Source organism: Rhinolophus ferrumequinum, chromosome 22 (genome assembly GCF_004115265.2).
Source record: "Rhinolophus ferrumequinum isolate MPI-CBG mRhiFer1 chromosome 22, mRhiFer1_v1.p, whole genome shotgun sequence".
In the NCBI taxonomy this organism is placed as follows: Eukaryota; Metazoa; Chordata; class Mammalia; order Chiroptera; family Rhinolophidae; genus Rhinolophus; species Rhinolophus ferrumequinum.
The window spans coordinates 41,306,390-41,327,326 of NC_046305.1; the positions used below are offsets into that span (position 1 = coordinate 41,306,390).

Below are 20,937 nucleotides of genomic sequence, written 5' to 3' on the forward strand. Positions count from 1 at the left end.
CATTCATTCATTCTACAAAGACTATTTGCCAGACTGATCCAGACACTAGGGAGATAACACAGGGAGCAAAACAAGTTAGTCTCATGGCCCTTCCCTCTATATCACAGTAGCCTGATTCCTTCTGTTGGATTCAGGGCTCCAAAAGACACAAAGAGGAAGCTGCCAGGCTTTCTTAAAATTTAGACCCCGAACGGGCCCAGCATCACTCTCTCCAACCTGGATTCAATACTATGAGAGAGGACTACACAAGGGGTATGATTACCAAGAGGTGTTGTGTTTCACTCTATTTTCTAACATTATTTTGTGTGTGTGTGTGTGTGTGCTTAAGGCTTTAAAAAGACTTTAAAAGAGTAGTTGAATAGTATTAAAGAAATTCGCAGCCATTACTAAATATCAGTTAAAAATTTTAAATAGGCAGCATTTCCAAAATATTGTTCTATGAAACACTAACCGTGTGAAATGCTCCCTATAAAAAAAAGTATGAGGTCAAATAAATTTGGTAGATGCTAAACATAAATAGTCTAAACATATCATTTTGACATATCATTTTGACTCTCTAAAAGGGGAAGAGGATGAGGGAGGGGCAGAATACACCTATAATAGGTGCCAAATCAGTGGTGCCAATTAGTAGTACTAATAGAAACAAAATATCAAGAGGTATAAAGTAGTGATACAGTACTGTTAATAAAAATCCTATCATGCTTTAGTTGATTTTTTTTCAATAAGATCTATATAACACAACTCTGATTTCTCTTCCTCTTGGAAGGAGAAGCAGAATTTAAATCTGGAAAGTACCTCTGCTGCTAGAACGATTTGGAAGAATAAAACAATAAGGGCAAAAAGCATATTTTAATTTATAGATTCTATCTCTATTCAGTTGGCCCTTGGTATTAGTCAAGTACGTTAAGTCCCCATACAGGCTCAGGTATATAAAACTTAAGGGTCTAGAAAAAAAATTGAATAAAAGTATATTAAATGGTTAAAAAACAAAATACAGTAGAAAAAGTTAAGAGAACAACAGAGAATTTATGTGAAACTAACTTACAAAAGTTTAGGATAAACATCCATTCATACTTATAATAGGCCTGGTTATCCCATGGATTTTTATAACATACTTACCTTTTAATGTAATTTTAAATCCTGATCTCTAATGAAATGGAGAATAGCTGTTAAACAATAACTATGCTCTAAACAGCACCTAAATTCCAAGAAATAATTTTAATCCTATTTATAATTGTCTTTAAAGGAAGAAAAAACAGCTTAATTTGTTTTCTGAGGAGTACATCCCCACCACTAGTGGCATCACAGAACCTTTCCACTTCATCTTCTGACTTCATGCTAGATATCCCCTTTCACTTAAAAATGGTCAGGGAGTCAACTGCAACTATGACTTTAATGGATAAGAAGAAGAGATCCAAGGACTAGAAGTGGCAATTCATCAAATTAGGAAATTCTGATAAGCCACTGATTTAATCAGAGGTGATAAGAAAACCATCTTCAAATTGAATACTCAGAGGCCTACTTAGACTCTTTAGATTATCATTATAAACATTCCTTGTGACGGTTAATAGGCAGGATAAACTTCAGGAGCACTGACTTGCACAAGCCTCAGTGTCAAGCAGATTACTTCCAAGTAAAGAACTGACAGCTACCACTGCATTGCCTAATCATAATTGTGATGATAGCCAACAATTATGGCATACTTCCTCTATGTCGAGAATTATTCTAAGTAATTTTATATGTATTAACTCATTTAATCTTCCAACCCTTGTGCATTTAAATACACATATTCCAGTTTACTAATTTAAAAACCATGATATATATACCATATTATATATATATTATATACACAAACACACACACACACACACACACACACACACACCCCTCCTGTAATTCAAAACAATATAAGTTCACACTGTTTTGACAGTGTGAGTTTTGACAGAGATTATAAGAAAGAATCATTTTAGGGCCGGCCCGGTGGCTCAGGTGGTTGGAGCACCGTGCTCCTAATGCCAAGGTCGCTAGTTCAATTCCTACATGGGCCAATGAGCTGCGCCCTCTACAGCTAAGACTGTAAACAACAGCTCTCCCTGGAGCTGGCTGCCATAAGCAGCCGAGTTTGGCGTGAGCAGCTGAGTGCTGCCACGGGCTGCTGTGTGCTGCCGTGGGCTACCGTGTGCTGTCATGAGTGGCCGGTGGCCAGTGTGAGCGGCTGGCAGCCAGCGTGAGTGGCCGGCAGCCGGCAAGAGCTGCCATGAGCTACTGTGAGCGGCCAACTGATGACTGGTGACTGACTGCCTCAGCCGGGGGGGGGGGGGGGGGGGGGGGGGGGGGGGGGGGGGGGGGGGGGGGGAGCGCAAGGCTCATAATACCAGCATGGGCCAGGGAGCTGTGTCCTACACAACTAGACTGAGAAACAACAGCTTGAACCGGAATTGGGGTGGGGGAGGTGGAAGAAGCGGAAAGAAAAACACAGAATCATTTGAATACACTGAATTAAAAAGAATGTTGAAGTATAAGCACTCAAAATAATAAAAAAAAAAAAACAGCTAACACTTAATATAGTGCTTACTATATGCCAGGTACTGTTCTTGGCACTTTACTTCTAGTAACTCATTTAATCTTCATGGCAACCCTGTGAAGTAGATGAGAACAAACAAAAGGAAGCTAAGTAACTTCCCACAGGTTCTCAGCTACCCTGGCACAGGGCTGGGTCCACCTGGCAGTCTGCTTCCACCACACTTCTGCTCTCCTTGCTTAGATGTGAAAGGACAAAACGAGATGAGGTCTCAGAATGCTGTGACTGGAAGATACTATGTACTTCCACATTTTTTGAAACACAAAGCCTTAAAATGTCAAACTATACATGGAAAGTAGTAGTTATTACATGCTTCTAAATAGCTTTTAAATAATTCTTTACATATTAAAAAGTGACTAAAAGACTGACCTACTAAGGAATTGTTCAGTAAGATTCTGCTGCTGATCAGGGCCGTCCTCCTGATTCACACCTCCTTCAAGCAGCATCTGTTGGTATATCTGTCGCTGTTGCTCCTTCTGTTCTAAATGCTGCTGATAACGTAATCTTTGCCTATAATATTCTTGAAATTGTTCTGTTGAATCTCGAAGCTTAAAAAGATTAGAAAAATATATTTGAACAGACAATTTGAATATATCCCCACTCAACAGTAACTTGTGTAAATGCTGAATAAAATATACACATAGCTATATTTAACAATTAGAAAATATATAATATATTGCTCTTTGAAAAATAACATAGTATCCATGAGTCTTAATAGTCAAGTAGATCAGTTAATTTGCTTTATTCCATAGCAAGAGATTGGCCAAAATGAATGGTCATCCTGGATGCTTGACTTATCCCAAATAAAAATACAAATTATAGTGGTTACAAGGGGGACATGGTTAAAGAAAATAATGTAGATAAAGACTAATACAAATCTTATCTATATTACTTGAAAAAAATACTGAAGGACTGTACTAATATATAATAAGCACAATATTAACCTTATCCAACACACTTAACAGGGTAGGTTATGCTAGAGAGAAACTTACAAAATTTTCCTCAAAAACAAAACTTTAATTCGGGTTTTCAATGGCCTTTCATAATAAAGTGGAATAAATGGCTGTTAAACTTAGCAGTCTCAACATTCCTACTTAACGCTTCTAAAAGAATCTATAGCACCCAAACTTATAGGACTTAAATATTTAAGTGAATTCCAATATTGGTAAAGAAACAGTCCTCTGCCAGGCCGGAGTCTCGTTATATTACATGGATCATGAGAACCAGGGCTACCCTGGAAGAACAAAATAATCATCTCTAAATTTGGCCAACACAACAAGCTTAATCAAGACCTTCATACAGCTAGCTAAAGCTAAAACTGTCTTCCTTTTCCAGGAAAATAGTAACGATCCTCTCTATTTCATAATGTATAGTAATGATGGAGACAAAATTATATGTCCTTTTAAAAAAACTTCATTGTCGTAAAATATAAATTTGTCATTGTAACCATTTCTAAGTGTACAATTCAGGGCCATTAATTATATTCACAATGTTGTGCAACCATCATCACTATTTATTTACAAACATTTTCATAACCCCAAACAGAAATCTGTAACCATTAAGCAATAACGCCCCATTTCCCCCTCCCCCAAGCCCCATTCTACTTTGGTCTCTGAATTTGCCTATTTTAGCTTTTTCATATAAATAACATACAATACTTGTCCTTTTGTGTCTGGCTTATTGCACTTAATATGTTTTCAAGGTTTATCTGTGGTGTAGCATATGTCAGAATTTCAGTCCCTTTTATGGCTGCATAAGAGTCCAACGTATGGATAGACCACTTTTGCTTCTCCATTCATCTGTGGGTGGATACTTGGGTTATTTCTACCTTTTGGCGACTGTGAATAATGCTACTATGAACACGGATGAACAGCTATCTCTTGAGTCCTTGCTTTCAATGCTTTGGGGTATATACCTAGGAGTAGAATTTCTGGGTCATATGGTAATTCGTTGTTTAGCTTTCTGAGGTACCACCACATCACAGTGACTGCACCATTTTACATTCCAACCAGCAATGTTTGAAGGTTCAAATTTCTCCACTTCCTCACTAACACTTATTATGTTCCAGTGCTTTGATTTTAGTCATCCCAGTAGTTGCGAAGTTACATTTCATTGTGGTTTTGATTTGCATTTCCCTAATGACTACTGATGTTCAGCATCTGTTCATGTGGTTATTGGTCATTTGTACACATTCTTTGGAGAAATGTCTATTCAATTCCTTTTTTAAATTGGATTTTTTGTCTTTTTGTTGTTGGGTTGTAATACAGGCAGACCTTGGAGATATCATGGGTTTGGTACCAGACCACTGAAATAAAGCAAATATTGCAATAAAACGAAGTACTGAAATTTTGCTTTCTCAATGCCTGTTTACACTATACTGTAGTCTATTAAGTGTGCAATAGCAGTATGTCTAAAAAAATGTATATACCTTAATTAAAAAATACTTTATTGCTAAAAAATGCTAACCATCATCTGAGCCTTCAGCAAGTTATAATCTTTTTGGTGCTGATGGACTTGCTTGCCACAGAGTTGCCATAAACCTTTAATTTGTAAAAAAACACAGTATCTGTGAAGCGCCATAAAGTGAAGTGCAATAAAACAAGGTATGCCTGTAGTTCTTTATATAGTCTAGATATTAAACCCTTACCAGATATATGATTTGCAAATATTTTTCCCATTTTGTAGGCTGTTTTTTTCACTATTTTGATAATATCCTTTGGTGTACAAAATTTAAAATTTTGATGAAATGCAATTTATTAATTTTTATGTTTGTTGCTCATGCTCTTGGTATCATATCTAAGAACACACTACAAAATCCAATGTTATAAAGATTTTCGCCTATATTTTCTTCTAAGAGTTTTATACTTTTTGGAAGATTTTGAGAAGGATTAGTATTACCCTTCCTCAAATGTTTGGTAGAATTCACCAGCAAAGTTATCTTATCCTGGACTTTTCTTTATTCAGAGGCTTTTGATTACTGATTCAAACTCTTTACTTATTATAGGTCTATTGAGATTTTCTACTTATTCTTGAGTCCGTTTAGGTAATTTGTGTGTTTCTAGAAATTTATCCATTTCGTCTAGGTTATCAATTGGTCATAGTATTCTCTTATAATCCTGATTATTGTAAGGTTGATAGTAATGTCCCCAGTTTCATTTCTGATTTTAGTTACTTGTGCCTTTTTTCTTTTCTTTTTTTTTTTTGTCAGTCTAACTAAGGGCTTGGCAACTTTGATCTTTTCAAAAACAAACTTTTGGTTTTATTGATTCTATTGCTTTCCTGTTCTCTACTTTGTCTCCCTTCTAATCTTTCTTATGTCCTTCCTTCCTTCTGCTAGCTTTGGGTTAGTTTGCTCTTCTTTTTATAGTTCCTCAAGGCATAAAGTTAGGTTACTGATTTGAGATCTTTCTTTTTTTTAATGTAGGAATTTCAGCTATGAATTTCCCCCTGAATACTACTATTTTTGCTGCATCCCATAGGTTTGGAATGTTGCATGTTTTGGTATGTTCTTTTCATTTTCATTAGTCTCTAAGGATTTTCTAATTTCTCTTGATTTCTTCCTTGACCCATTAGTTAAGACTGTGTTATTAAATTTGTGAATTTTCCAATTTTCCTTGTTATTAATTCCCAGTTTCATTCCACTGTAATCAGAGAAGATATGATGCATGATTTCAATCTTTTAAAATTTACTGAGATTTGTTTTATGTCCTAACATATGCTCTATCCTGAAGAACACTGCATGTGCACTTGAGAAGAATGGGTATTCTGCTATTGTTGGAGTGTTTCATAGATGTCTGTTAGGTCTAGTGGTTTTACAGCGTTGGCCAAGTTCTCTATACCCTACTGATCTTTTGATTAGATGTTCTATCCATTTTGTAAGTGGGGTATTGAAATCTCCAACTATTATTGCATAACTATCTATTTCTCCCTTCAATTCTGTCAATGTTTGCTTCATATACAGAGGGTGCCAAAAAAATGTTTTAAGAAAGGAAAAGTGTACTAAAATTGTAATACTCCATATATACCAATAACAAAAGATGAATACAAGTCACATTTGACTTCTGCCAATTACAGGAGGTGCTCAAAGTGGTTACCATCAGCATCCAGACACTTCTGATTATGGCGAACTACTGCTTGAGCAATAATGACCAAAGTGTCCACTTGTATATATTTTTGTAGCACCGCTGGTGTGTTGGGGTTCTGTTCTCTTCGGTACAAATATACATTTGTATTTTTAATAGTAATTTTTCTACTTCATTCTTAATATTTAATTGAAAACAAACAAAATTTATTCAATTTATTAAACTACCTTCTAATCACCCTTTCTCAGTAGCATATATATATGTGATGAAATTTACATCCTACTTCACAATTTTCTTTCCAAAACACCACAGAAAAATATACTCTAAAAGCTTAGATAAAAGTAGTTTATATTTAAAATGCCATAATTTCTTGTTCATTAAACCTAATCAATAAAATATAAAGCATATATCTTTAAAATACAAGCTATCCATGTTTAATGTGAGTTCAATTACTTGAATACTGAAATATGTCAGATTAATATCAACTGTGGTATTTTAGATTGCTAATAAATTCACCTGTTAAAAATATACCAAAGTACACAATGACAACTAAAAATACCATATATTTCTTAAGGGAGAGGGGAGAAAATGAGCAAATTAATAAGAAAACCTAGATATTCTCTCTCCTACTCCCAAATACCAGAAAATTCTTTTTAAATTCTATCCAAGCAAATACTATTACTTCTTACAAAGAGAATAACTCTAAAAGACACTGGGCGTAGTAAATATTACCTCATTTTTTTCTTGCTTAGGTGGTCCTGGATTCTGTGCTCCATTTGCCGGCTCTTTTTCAGAAACTGAATTCTGGCCCAGGATTTCACTGTTGATAGGTCGCTGTGCCTCAATAGGTGTATCACTTCTTCCAAAAAGGTGTAAAAAAACCAAAAAGGAAGAGGTGAGGGTGAAGGAAAATATATTTCAGTTAGAGAAATTTTAATTTAAAACAATTAACATTTAGCTTACATGTTTATCAAATGCACAAAAACAGATTTTCCTTACTTCTCTTAAGTACACTACGTAAGGAGTTTTTAAAAATAGAATGTATGTATAATGGATGAGCACTGGATTAATAAACAAGGACGGTAGGGGCTCCCATCTAAAATAAGATGTGTGGCCTTGGGGAAATCACTGACATTCTCTGTGGCTCAGCTTCATCTATATATTGAATAATAGGTTGGATGTCCTAATGCCTAAATCTCTTTATGAACTCAATCTCTGATTTTGTTATCCAAACATTATTTATTTTTTGTCTCCAATATGTTTGAACAAAATTTTAAGAATTGTTGAGATTTTATTGGTTTCCTTGCATTTAATGTAAAAGCTAAGCATACATCTTTCCAATATTTTTAATGTATACTAATTAGTAAGTTTGACATTTTACATCAGATTGTTCCTAATATCTTTTAAACACTAACAATTTCTACTTTTCATAGTTGTACACTGTTCAAAAAGTTTAATACCATCCAAAGATGAATACTACAGACATTTACACACATTACCTATATAGTACAAGGCACCATGGGAACAAATACAAAAGTAAAATGATCTTTGTCTTCAAGGAATTTAATTATGAGGTGGCCTCATAATGGCCTCTCTAGGCAGAAGTATGTAAAACATATCAAAATATAGCTCTGGGGTCAAGGAAAGCAGAGCTAGAGTCATCTTCACACAGGCACCATTAGTTAGGAGTCTTGCACTCTATATGTGTAAGTACCTAAACACACATACACAAACGCACCCAGAAGAGGAAGCAGAAAGACGTGGGAGGAGTTTTCAGCTATCAGACTGTGCTGTAAGCAGCTAATGTCCGTAAGAAGACCCCATTTAGGTCCATAAAGAATTTGTAAGGGTTATTAACTGTATAGGGATAGAATAAAATGACCTTCATAAAGTAACATTTGATTTAATTTTGCAACTTGATTTAATTTTGCTGTCACTTCCATATGCATTCTCATTTAACTTGCATAATAAACCTGTGAAATAGATTATAACTCCCATTTCACAGATGAGGAAACATTCAAAAAACAAGTGATTTTCTAAAATTACATGGCTAGCAAATAAATAAAGCTTGGACCTGAATCCAGATCTTTAGAGTCCAAATCCAATGCTGGCCCATGCCTAAAGATATTTGGGGGTTTTGTTTGTTTGTTTGTTTTCCCATTTAATTTCGAGATCATTACACTGAACAGCCAAAGCTTACATATTTCAACTGATTTTTCTGACTTTCTATTTTGAGTTTGTTTCTGTTTGAGTGAAAAGGTATCTTTCAAAATACCATACATTCCCTTATAAACCTTTCTTTCGTGTTTTATTTTCTTGTTCACCATAGTAACTCAATCATTGTATCTCGGGGATGCAGCATGGTGCTGACACATAGTAGACAAATATTTTTAACTGAGCACTGACTTCAAACACATATTACTACAAGTAGGAGTCCCTTCATGTGGCATCTTTAACATAATTGATCTAATAGAGCTTCCCAATATTTTTTTTCTATTCAGCCACCTTGACCTTTTTTCCGAATATTTTTTTAATTACATCTAAAAAGTTTTTTTAAAACAAGGTAAGCTTTTTCCAAACTGAATGTTTATACTTTTTCCACAGCACAGTAGCCCTCCCATAGCATGTTATAAGCAGCCCTTTTGATGCACTGTCCTTACCAAGGGTATGTACTCCAAAGGGGAGAAACTGGTACTTATTAAGTACCAATCACATGCTTGCCACGCTGCTAGGAGCTTTCACTTTGCAAGTCAACACACTATTTTACAGAGAAGGTCATGAGGTTCAGAGAGAGTAACTGTCCCAAGGTCACACAGCTAGTAAATGGCAAAGGTATTGCTCAAATCCAAGTCTGACTCTAAAGACCACTTCTCCTCATTATTCTACACTGCTTTGCCTCATAAGTTCCAATTTCAGAGGCATAACAGATGTCTTCTGGGTTATTGCTACTGCTCAGCTAGTGACACACGCATTACTTTTTGACATGTCACATTTTACCTCTCTGCTTTCCCTATAATCGTCTAATAACTTATACTCCACTTCTTTCCACCTTTATCCAGTCATCCCTCAATTTCTACTGTCTTTACAAAGGCAACAGCACCTGCAGAGTCATATTAGGCTGGATTTTTGTGCATCTTTTTTCTTTATAAAGACAGTCTCACTGGTGCACAAGTCCTAACACGCTGTTCAGTATACTGACCAAGAAGCTCCTGTCACCTTAGTCCCTCAGAAGATTATCAGCAGTTCCTGCATAGCTGAAGCCCAGCATCCCACCTGATGAGAATTTTCTCTAAAGGGATTGGAAAGTCCAAGAAAAGTTTAAGATGGTCTCTACCAATGCTCAAGACTCTCTATTCCGTTGAGATTTAGATAATAGGATGCTCCTATATTAATTATACCCATCCGTTTTCATCACTAGATATCATCTCTATCTGAGATACAGAACAATAAGATGCCTTAAGAAGTCACCCTAAGCTTTAGGAAGCCCCCTCACTTAACTGATGCTAGGATTCCTCCTCTTTAAGGAACTTTAAAGAAAGTATCACACACACACCCAATACACAAACTCACAGCAACTTAACAGAAAACGCTTCTGTATATATTTATTCTGTATTTTTGTGCCTGGACTAAAGATCTCCTGCTTTAATCAGAAACAAAAACTTGAGTCCAGTGCTTCTTCCCCAATAAAGAATGCCTCCCACTATCCTCTGTGAACAGGAAAAGGTTGTTTTTGTGTTCTTTCAATAAACTTATTACAGGGGCAGACGGGTGGCTCAGTTGGTTAGAGCGCGAGCTCTGGGCAACAGGGCTGCCGATTGGATTCCCACATGGGCCAGTGAGCTGTGCCCTCTACAACTAGAATGAAGTCAACGAGCTGCCGGGTGGCCTGATGGCTCAGTTGGTTGGAGCGTGTGCTCTCAACCACAAGGTTGCCGGTTTGACTCCCACAAGGGATGGTGGGCTGCGCCCCCTGCAACTAAGAACATGGCACCTTGAGCTGAGCTCCCAGATGGCTCAGATGGTTGGAGCGCGTGCTCTCAACCACAAGGTTGCCGGGTTCGACTCCCACAAGAGATAGTGGGCTGCGCCCTCTGCAACTAACAAAGGTGACTAGACCTGAAGCTGAGCTGCGCCCTCCACAACTAAGACTGAAAGGTCAACAACCTGACTTGGATGGAGCTGATTGAGTCCTAGAAAAAAAACACTACTGTTCCCCAATAAAAAAGTCCTGGAAATACACACTGTTCCCCAATAAAGTCCTGTTCCTCTTCCCCAATAAAATCTTTTAATAAATAAATAAACAAACAAATAAATTTATCGCAGTCAATAGTAATACTTCATAGTATCAACTCTGAGTATACGAAACCAGCCCTATGTCCCAATGAGTTTCCTGGAAAAGCAAGGCAGGAAGTTTCCTAACTATTGAAATACGTAACTGCTAATCATGAAATTATTATTTCATGCCAGTGTCGAAGGAAACACTGAATGGTGGTTTTAACACTCATTTCCTTCATATATATAAGGAATTACTGAAAAAAAGATGAGTGGAAACAATCAGATTTTTATATACACATGTTCAATACAGTACTATCTACAGGAGAAAAAGTGTAAACTATCTGCTGTTCTACAATAAGGAATTAGGTAAAATTATGATAGTCATTAAATTATGATACAGTCATTAAATTGTTACAGTCACTATATCTCAAAAAATGTTCATCATTAATCACTGATCTCAAAAAATGTTTAAGAATATGGGAAAGTATTCATAACCTATCAAGTGAAAAAAGCAAATTATATGAAAACATATATGGTACATTCACAATTAAAAAAAAGGCTGGTCATCTAAGTGTGAGATTGTGTGGGATTTTAATTATCATATTTATACTCTTCTGTTTCCAGAATTTCTTCAATGCGCACGTATTGCCTTTACAGCCAGCAAAAGAATAAGGAATATAAAAATAAAGATTTTACCTCAGAATTTTAATTATCAAAATTAAAAAGAAACCTTTGTAAAGTTTTAAGGAATAACTTTCAACTAAAGGGACTTAAACATTAAGACAGATACACACACACACACACACACACACACACACACAGAGACACCAATTAGATTATCTCACACTTGTGGAAATTTCCTAATATTTTATGAGCAAATATTTACCGTTCAGGGGATTCTTCATAGATACTGTGACATTCTGTATTCTCAAGCATGAGACTTCTACTGAGGTTTTGTACCCCTGGATAATGGAAGTTAGCAAAGGAGTGTGACATTGGAGAAGTTTTGTTCCCAAGGTCGGAGATTCTCTTATCATGACTGGTTAGTCCACAAGTGAGGCCATCTAAAGCAGGATTCAGAGAGCGAGTCATATAGGCATCAGCTGATTGAGGCCTTCTCATTGGAGATGACGGATAAGGAGAAAGTTTGCTGATAAGAGGAGTCAAAAGATCAGCGTATGCAGCTTTTGTGGGTTTCAGAAGTTTGTCAACATGAATATTAAGCATTTTCTGTTCAAAAGCACAAGAGAAGACAGAAGATGGGAGATTCTGAAGCCATGACAATAAACTCAGATCCAAATCATCACAACCATTACCACATAAAAGGTCGATGCCAAGAAGTACTTCACTTTCTGTAATTTCTTCTCCAGTTGCTTTGCTTTGACAAAATTCTACACAGCATTCATAAAGTAGACCCTTCATTACAAGCTGAAATAAACGATTGTTACTTGCTTTAAAACCAGCCTCACTTAACTTCCTATCAGCAGGGATGAATTCTGCAACCATGACACAAGCCTCTTCAAAACAGTGAACTCGTGCAGTGCTGGGATTCCAGTCCTTAAATTCGGCATGATTGGTCAGACGAGGCAAAGTCAAAAGCAAACAGAGCTTGCTGTAATCATCTTTAGAAGGACAGTACTCTTCCAGGGCATGTAAACACTGCACAGCTTCTTGCATTGTAAATTCCAGCTGTAAGAAAAACATTAAGTGATCACCATAAAGAGAGATGCTGTGAGGTACGAAAACGATGAGAGTGGTTCATTCAAAAACAAAGATACTTTACAAACTTTCATCAACTATTCAATTAATTGCAAAAGGATAAACTAGTGTCACAGAATACCCATATAATTTGTAGGATATTAAACCACCTTCAAGTCAGAAACAAAAATGTTTTTCACTACTAAAATAAAAAGATTAAATAATTCCATTAAGTAACACATTAAACTTTTATCTATGAAAACAGTGTTCTAATTCAGGCTTAACACCAGCATTTCCAAATGTATAATTTCTTTTGGGTTTATTTTTTATCAAATGTATAACTGTTAAGAGTAAGAATAACTGAGTTTTCTGAAATGAAAACTGAAGCATACCTATATTCAATTGTTTATATAGATTGCTATCACTCCAACTTACCCCAAAATCAAAAGCCATTCACAAACTTGCAAGAGGAAAATTTGTGTGGGGAAAGAAAGTAAATCAAAAAAAAGAACATCTACAGTTTGTTTACTACAAAAACAGTGCTGAGACAGAACAAAAGGAGGCTCAGCTGAGAGATTAATTACAAGAATTTGTATAGTGAATACCATCCTAGATTCATAAGCTTTTAATGATGTAAGGAACCACAGAGTTTATGTAGTCTAGCTTCTATATCTTACAAAAGTCTAGCTTCTTATCTTATGAAAAGTTAGGGTGCAGATTAAACCGAAGTAATTCAGTTAGTGACAAAGACAGAATAAAAATTAGGTCTGTTAACTTACATTCCAGTGTTCTTTCCACTTACAAACATCATTATCTGGCAAATATTTCTCTGTTATATATGAAAGTTCCCATTGTAATATCCTTTTGGTTTATTTCAATGAACATTTACTGGCACTTACTAAAAGTTTCATTGGTTTTAGCTATAACAATACTAATAGTAAAACTTTAAAAGTAACTCTCAAATCAAAAAGAGTTGAATATCGTTAAATTTAAACTGTCATAAAGACAAATGTTTTATAAAAAAACCACCTGTGGATCAAAGGAAATAGACAGAAGGAGGAGGTAAACATAATTCACTTCTGGGATGAGGAAAGAAGCAATGATGTAAAGTCATCAAGTCAAACATGTATTGCTACCTAAATCACCTTAAACAAGTGAGAAGCACACACTCTCCAACCAACCAGCCGTTCATTTATCATCTTTGCCTAAATCACGGAACAAATTTAGACTCACTACAGACTGAAAACACTATGTCTACAAAAGAGCAGATCTTGCCCCATCCTGGCTCAAAAACTTCAAAAGTCATGATACTAATCTTTTGTTTTAGTGAATAAAATACTTATGACTGAAACAAGACTATGGCGCAAACCTTCAGGAATAAAAATCTTACATGCTGGGGCTCATCTTCTGCTGACATTGCATTGTTAACACATAGAGCTTCTAAAAACTTCTGCTTCAGGATAATATAACGAAACCTGTGAAAAATAAAATATGAAAACATTAAAATGATTAAAAAGCTGAATTATAGCAATGTCAAAGACTGGAAATGAAACTCAAGTTCCTGAAGCAAAACAGGCCAAGTGTGTCTTAAAGAGGTAATTATTTCTTTTAAAAAAGACTTAACAAAATTAATTTTCCAATGTCTCTTAAATCAAATGTACTTATAAGTTACCATAAGTATCTTTGCTTTCAGGAAATTCTTAAAATATTTTATAAGGCTTATCACATTGAAGTCATTATCAAAATCATTTCAGTAGTAAGTAATCCCAATTTAATACTCAAAGGAAGGATTTCTATTTCCAATATTAATTCTAAACAAAAATCAAGTTTTTATGGAAGATGTCAAATGTCACCTAATATGAAATCAAAATCCTTTATATTCAACAAATGTTTTGTTTTCTCAAAATATGACCTTTTTTATTTTCATACATGAGAAAGGTCTAATAAAAATAGGGCTGAAAGGGTAAGGAGAAATGCACATTTCTAAAAAGTCATAAAATAACTATAAACTTAAAACTTTTTAATAGGGATTTTTCAGGGAGAATAAAGAACAACAAAGAATCTACTTGACTTGTTTAAGAATCAAAAAATGTTGGATGCCTCAAGCACTTTAAAGAAAAAGTGTTTCTAAGAACTTAAAGAAAATAATAATGAACCCTCAGTCATTCTTTGAACCATTGTTGTAGTAGCGAATATGTGTCCAACAAAACAAAATCCCTGCTTTCAAAAAGAGGACCATCTAATAAATTGCATGAAACATGTCTAGGGTTCAGTAGGGTGCCAAGGGTGTGTGAAACCAATACTACCAGGAGGGGTGGGAAGTAAAAGGAAAGCCTTATAAGAACTGACTCTTGGCAGACGATCAGGAGTGTGGTATGTAAAGGCAAGAGATGGTGAAAAGAGTAGTATTCCAATAAATGAAGAATGTACAAAAGCAAACATATCAATAACATGGTATGAATGGAGAATCAAAAAACAATATGAGGTTCCAGCTCTGTTAATGGTAGAGTACTGGGCTAACCTTTCTGCAGATAAATATGATAAACCCCAGATAAAGTACAAAAAAATTACTAGCTGAAAGCACCAAAGAACAACAAAAAACTAGCACAACTACCCTGTTTCCCCAAAAATAAGACCTTCCTGGACCATCAGCTCTAATGCGTCTTTTGGAGCAAAAATTAATATAAGGCCCGGTCTTATTTTAATATAAGACCAGATATAATATCATAATATAATATAATATAATGTGATGTAATGTAATATAATATAATATCTTATTTTAATATAAATTTTAAATTAATATAAGACCCAGTCTTATTTTAATGTAAGACCAGGTATAATATAATATTAATATAATAACAGGTATAATATAATACCAGGTCTTATATTAATTTTTGCTCCAAAAGACACATTAGAACTGATGGCCTGGCTATGTCTTATTTTCGGGGACACACGGTAGAGGGACATCAATCTTCGACAACAGGGAACTTTAGGGGGTGATATTCAAAGGTATAAGGCCTTCTAGCTGAAGGCACTCCCAGGTCCATACAGTGTGAGCCATAACTGAAGCAGAAAGCTGCAGTTTTACCAGCTTAAGATTTGAGCACAAAGTTGGTTCTGCCAAAGCATCTAAAAAGCTGGAGAGAGGGGAGGGAATCCAAGAAAGGAAGAAGCCACAATGAGAAATACACCAAAATCTACAGTGTAATCTCTGCCCAAGTCCTTGGCTGTCTCTATCCCTGCTGAAAACCAATGATAAAAAGAAAATCTTGTGGTTGCCAAAGACAGGGGTTGTCGTAGGGGAGAGAGGGGCTGGATGACATGAATGAAGGGGGTCCAAAGATACCAACTTCCAGTTATAAAATGAGTAAGTCATGGGCAGGTAATGTACAGTATGTAAACCCTAGATAAAATACAAAAAATAACTATTTGACTGCATGGTGACTATAGTTAATACTGTATTGCATATTTGAAAGTTGCTAAGTCTTCATCACAAAGAAAAAAAAGTTTTGTAACTACGTATGTATGGGGATGGATGTTAACTAGACTTATTATGGTGATCATTTTGCAATATATACAAATATCGAATCACTATTCGATATTTGTACACCTGAAACTAATATAATGCTATATACCTCAATCAAAAATAATCTTGAAGGCAGCCAGAAAAAAAAGAAACATTACACACAAGAGAATAAGGATACAAATACAGCCAATTTTTTGTCAGAAATAATGGAGGCCAGGAGACAATGGAATGACATCTTTAAAATCTTCATACTATTGTGAAGAAACAACTGCTTCAGATATGCCCCTGTGACATTTTGTATATTCTGGACATTGTTGACCAAGCAGGTTAGTATATCAGATTTTCAAATGATTGAAGTACATGCAACTTGTTCTCTGCAAGTGTTCAAAATCAATGGGATTGAGTGTACTATTTACCAGGAAAATTAATGGTCTTTTAAAAAAATTTTGTTTATTGTTTTCTTTTGCTACACTTCTACCAACGATAAGACACTAAAAACTGCAAATGAGATCTCACCTTTTTTTGTCAAATTTTTCCATACATTCTAGAGGCTGAATGAACTGAAGAACTTCATCCCATTGACCATCAAGGATTAGCTGCCTATATAAAGAAAAGCCCATGTATGTTATCAAATTTGGGTTACACTAATTAAAAACAGAATAAATGACAAGACAGCATTAAAGCTTCCGACTGAAGTTTGTAATAAGATTAACATTTTACTTGGTTTCTCAACCACTATAATAAATTTTTTCACAACTTATTTGTACAACATATGCTCTGAGAAGAATATGCGAATCTTCAGCCACTCCTCATTCTTATATGTGTTTTTTTTCACCTATGTACAAACAATGGACTAAGTCTAAAAATTCCTTTATTTCCCCAGTCATCTTACAGTGTTAAAGCTATTCTGTGTTATTTATGGGCTTGTGTGTGTGAATGTTTCAGTCTCACTAAATCAGTGGTCCTCAACTGGGGGCAATTTGGCAATGTCTGGAAACATTTTTGGTTCTCACAGGTAGGGTGCTGCTGGCATCTACTGAGTATAGGTCAGAGATGCTGCTAAACATCCTACAATGCACAGGACAACCCCCACGCCCTCAAATACACACACTACCATGAATTATCTGGCCCAAAATATTAATAACGCTGTGGTTGACTGCTCTAAACTGTGTATTCTTTATCTTTCAGGCATTTGACACTAAAGTTTACACTCTGAGATTGAAAACAGGAAGAAATAAGATCAGGTTTCATCCTACTTTGGTGGTTTATGGGAACTTCCAATGGAAGTGACAAGGCATTCTTATTGCTGCTCTTCTTTTATAACAGTAATTTCCCTACTTTGGGATTGTTAGAACAAGAGGATCTACATAGAATTGCCAACTTTTGATTCTGCAAAAAAGGAATATTAATAAAAAAAATCATAATATATATAATAATCATTTTATAAAGGGATATAGTAATACTTAAAAAGGTAGGAAGGACACAATTTCAAAGGCCAGCCTTTTAAGATGAATACATTTAGTTTAATGAAAAACTTACTATTTTATAATTCTTTGCATTTCACCTCAGACCAGCAAAACGTACTTCATCAGAAACCAACAGGTTCCTGGAGGGGCTATACGACAGCCATTGCTGAATTCCAGGCTAGCAATGCTTGAAAGGCCCAGAAGAATACTGCCTCAGTACTGGCTCCTGACTACATCATTGACTAAGCTCCCTGGGCTCAGTGACATCTGTAACACCACATACAGGGAAGTCCAATGAGTTTAAATAAATTCCCCTCCTATAATAAAACTTTAAAAGAAAAGTTTCTTTTTCATGAGTTAGGAACACTTCATTTCTTAAAGCTTTCCAAGTCACAAAATGCTACATGTCCAAGAAGCTGTACTCTTTGTCAATGATATTTGGCATCACATAAGCATAAAATACATTTCTGTCTAGAAATTTGGGGGGGGGGGAGTTCTGTCCAGTTCAAGTTAGGATACATTTAGCTTTCCATTTTGGCAAACATGCTAATTCCCTTTTGCCCTGCAACTCCACCTCAAAGAATTTCATTCTAAGGAAATAATCCAAGATACAGAAAAAGACATATGTACAAAGGATGCTCAGTAGAGCATTTATTTAAGAAAAACTGAAAACAATTTAATTGTCTAGAAATAGGGGAACCATTAGGAAATTAAGGAAACTGAAAAATTTTTAAGCATAAATTTGTAATCACACAGAGAATCCTTATGATGTTAATGGATAAAGCAAGATACTAAATTATAAACAACAGAATTGCTGTTATTTTTTAAATATGCATAGAAAATTTAATATGCATAGAAAATACTGTGTCTGGGTGATGGGGTGATTTTTCTTCTTTATTTTTCTATGTTTTCTATAATGAATATGTTTATATAATGAGTATGTTTTATTTCTATGGGCCAAAAAAAAGGTATTTCAGAAATATTTTATCTTTCTGGAGTCTCCGCTTTCTTAATCAAATATTTTTTTATGATGGTACCACACCACAATGTATTAAGTTGGTGCAAAAGTAATTGCAGTTTTTGCAATTATTTTTAACCTTTTAAACCGCAATTACTTTTGCACCTATCTAATAGTTGTAACTCCTGTTTTTTTAACAGACCTCTAGATCTTACTACTGAGAACATTCTACATACAGAAGACACTATTTTGTAAATGTTCCATTATAATACAACATTTTTAAAAATCATACTTACATAGCCTTTTCTTAAGTATAAAGATCTACCTGTATTGTACATATTACCTTATTAATACTTAACATTTCTTTATAGGAGCTACAAACCTCATAGTACTAATGAAATCATACCTCAGGAAAAGCATATCATCTGAAAACAGGCCATTTATAACTCCACTTTCTTTCTCAAGAGCCAACATACTAATGTGAAGCTTCTTTGAATTCAAGAAGTCTAAAATTAGCTTAATGATTTCGACCTCTTTTACATTCACTGTTTCTTCAGCCGTCATGTTGATAGCCTAAATATCAAACAGAACAAAACAAAAATTAGTCCTATCGTTTTGTTTCTAAGTGTTTTTATTAACTGTGCTGAAGTTCCACATAACAGGTTTCTTGGAATTATTCAGTAAAGTCATTTCAAAGTGTGATTAATTTAATACTTATCAAAGCCAAGTCATTCTTTAAGGAGTGATAAAGGTATGGCTGTGATTTTTTAAGGTCCTTATCTTTGAGAGATACACGTTGGAATAATTCAGATTAAAAGACATAAAGTCTGTGATTTGCTTCAAAATAATACAAGAATTGGGGAGTGACACAAAGATGAAAGAAGACACAAAGATGAAACATGAATAATCATGACTATTGAAGCAGGGTGATGGGTAAATGGAGGTTCATTGTATTTGCTATGCTCTGAAAGTGTGTGTCCTCCCAAAATTCGTATGTTGAAATCCTAACTCCAGTGATGAAAGTGATGGTTTTAGGAAGTGGGGTCTATGGGAGGTGATTAGGTAATGAGGGCAGGGCTCTCATGATTGTGATTGGTGCCCTTACAAAAGGGACCCCAGAAAGCTAGCTCACTTTTCCACCTTGTAAGGAGACAATGAGAAGTCAGCAGTCAGCAACCAGAAAGAGGGCCTTCACCACAATCTGAACATGCTGGTACCCTGATCTTGGACCTCCAGCCTCCACAATTGTGAGCAATACATTTCTGGTATTTATAAGCCACTAGTCTGACATTGTTACAGCATAACAATGGACTAAGACAATATTATTCTGTTTGCTCTAACACGTTTAAAATTTGCCATAATAAAGAATATTTTAAAAAGTCACTAATAAACAAACCATGTTTAGCTATGTCATACCCTGCCCTAGGTATGGCCTAGTACCTGCATTCCATAAGCACTGTTGCTTTTACTCTGTGACAGGCACGGTCCTGCACTCAGGAGGCACCGGCCCTGTCCTTAAGCAGCTTATAGTGGAGCAGCAGCACATAAAGTGGTGTACACCGTACTTTAGAGCCAAGCAAAACCAAGCTGATCAAAAGGTGCAACTTTAAATCACACTGGTACTATCAACCTGAACATCAATGATATTGCAATGTATACAATCCCTTCTAACTCTCACCTGTAAGACTGCAGTGATACAAGTGAGCACACTGCTTATGAATTCATAAAGATTTACAACTGGGAGGAATTCTGAAGATCATTAAGTCAACATTCTCATCTGACAGATGAAGCCACACAAGTTAAACAGCCTAAGTTGTTACAGTTTTCAAATGTTAAGGCTCAGAGCAATACGAAAGACTACCATGCCAAGGGGACGACCTGCAAAGAAACATCAGATGAGAAAGACTGTAAGCATATCTTTCTCACAAGGTATTACTTCAACCAAGCTCACAGAAACATAAACACCTATGTGTATGCACAGGTTAATTTTTTCAATTTGTTAACTATTTTGTCAATTTATTTCTTCATAATGAGAAGTGCAAACGTCTAGCAACTGAAATGCTCACATCAGATGAGTACCTTTTCTTAGGAAGAGAAGATGGTAGGGTAAACGAGGGATAGTGCATGGGAAGGTAATTATATGACTAAAATATTTAATGATATCAGACTAAGCTAACCTTACACATCCATCTCCACTATGCAGACATGCCTGCCTCAGGAAACAGAGAAATCGCAAATCTCTCCCAACAGGCCAGCCGCCCAATTGCTCATGCTTTGGGTTTTCCTTTACTGTCTTCTGAGCTTACAACCCTCCTGTTCATAGACTTTATCCAAAAGAGGATACAGTAAAA

General features: G+C 35.4%; 1 protein-coding gene across 8 annotated transcripts in view; it reads right to left on the reverse strand.

Moving 5' to 3' along the window:
* WDR47 (WD repeat domain 47) overlaps positions 1 to 20,937 on the reverse strand; it is a 49,508-nt gene that overhangs the window by 16,251 nt on the left and 12,320 nt on the right. For 3 of the 8 annotated variants that reach the window (XM_033093551.1, XM_033093549.1, XM_033093548.1), the window contains 6 exons: positions 18,993 to 19,159; positions 16,679 to 16,762; positions 14,006 to 14,111; positions 11,825 to 12,627; positions 7,396 to 7,522; positions 2,951 to 3,129 (listed from right to left, as the gene is read on the reverse strand). In XM_033093551.1, coding sequence (XP_032949442.1) covers positions 2,951 to 3,129; positions 7,396 to 7,522; positions 11,825 to 12,627; positions 14,006 to 14,111; positions 16,679 to 16,762; positions 18,993 to 19,150 — 1,457 coding nt within the window. In that variant the 5' untranslated portion in view covers positions 19,151 to 19,159. The remainder of the gene's footprint in view (positions 1 to 2,950; positions 3,130 to 7,395; positions 7,523 to 11,824; positions 12,628 to 14,005; positions 14,112 to 16,678; positions 16,763 to 18,992; positions 19,160 to 20,937) is intronic. The other 5 variants (XM_033093555.1, XM_033093553.1, XM_033093554.1 and 2 more) reach the window with 3 other exon arrangements.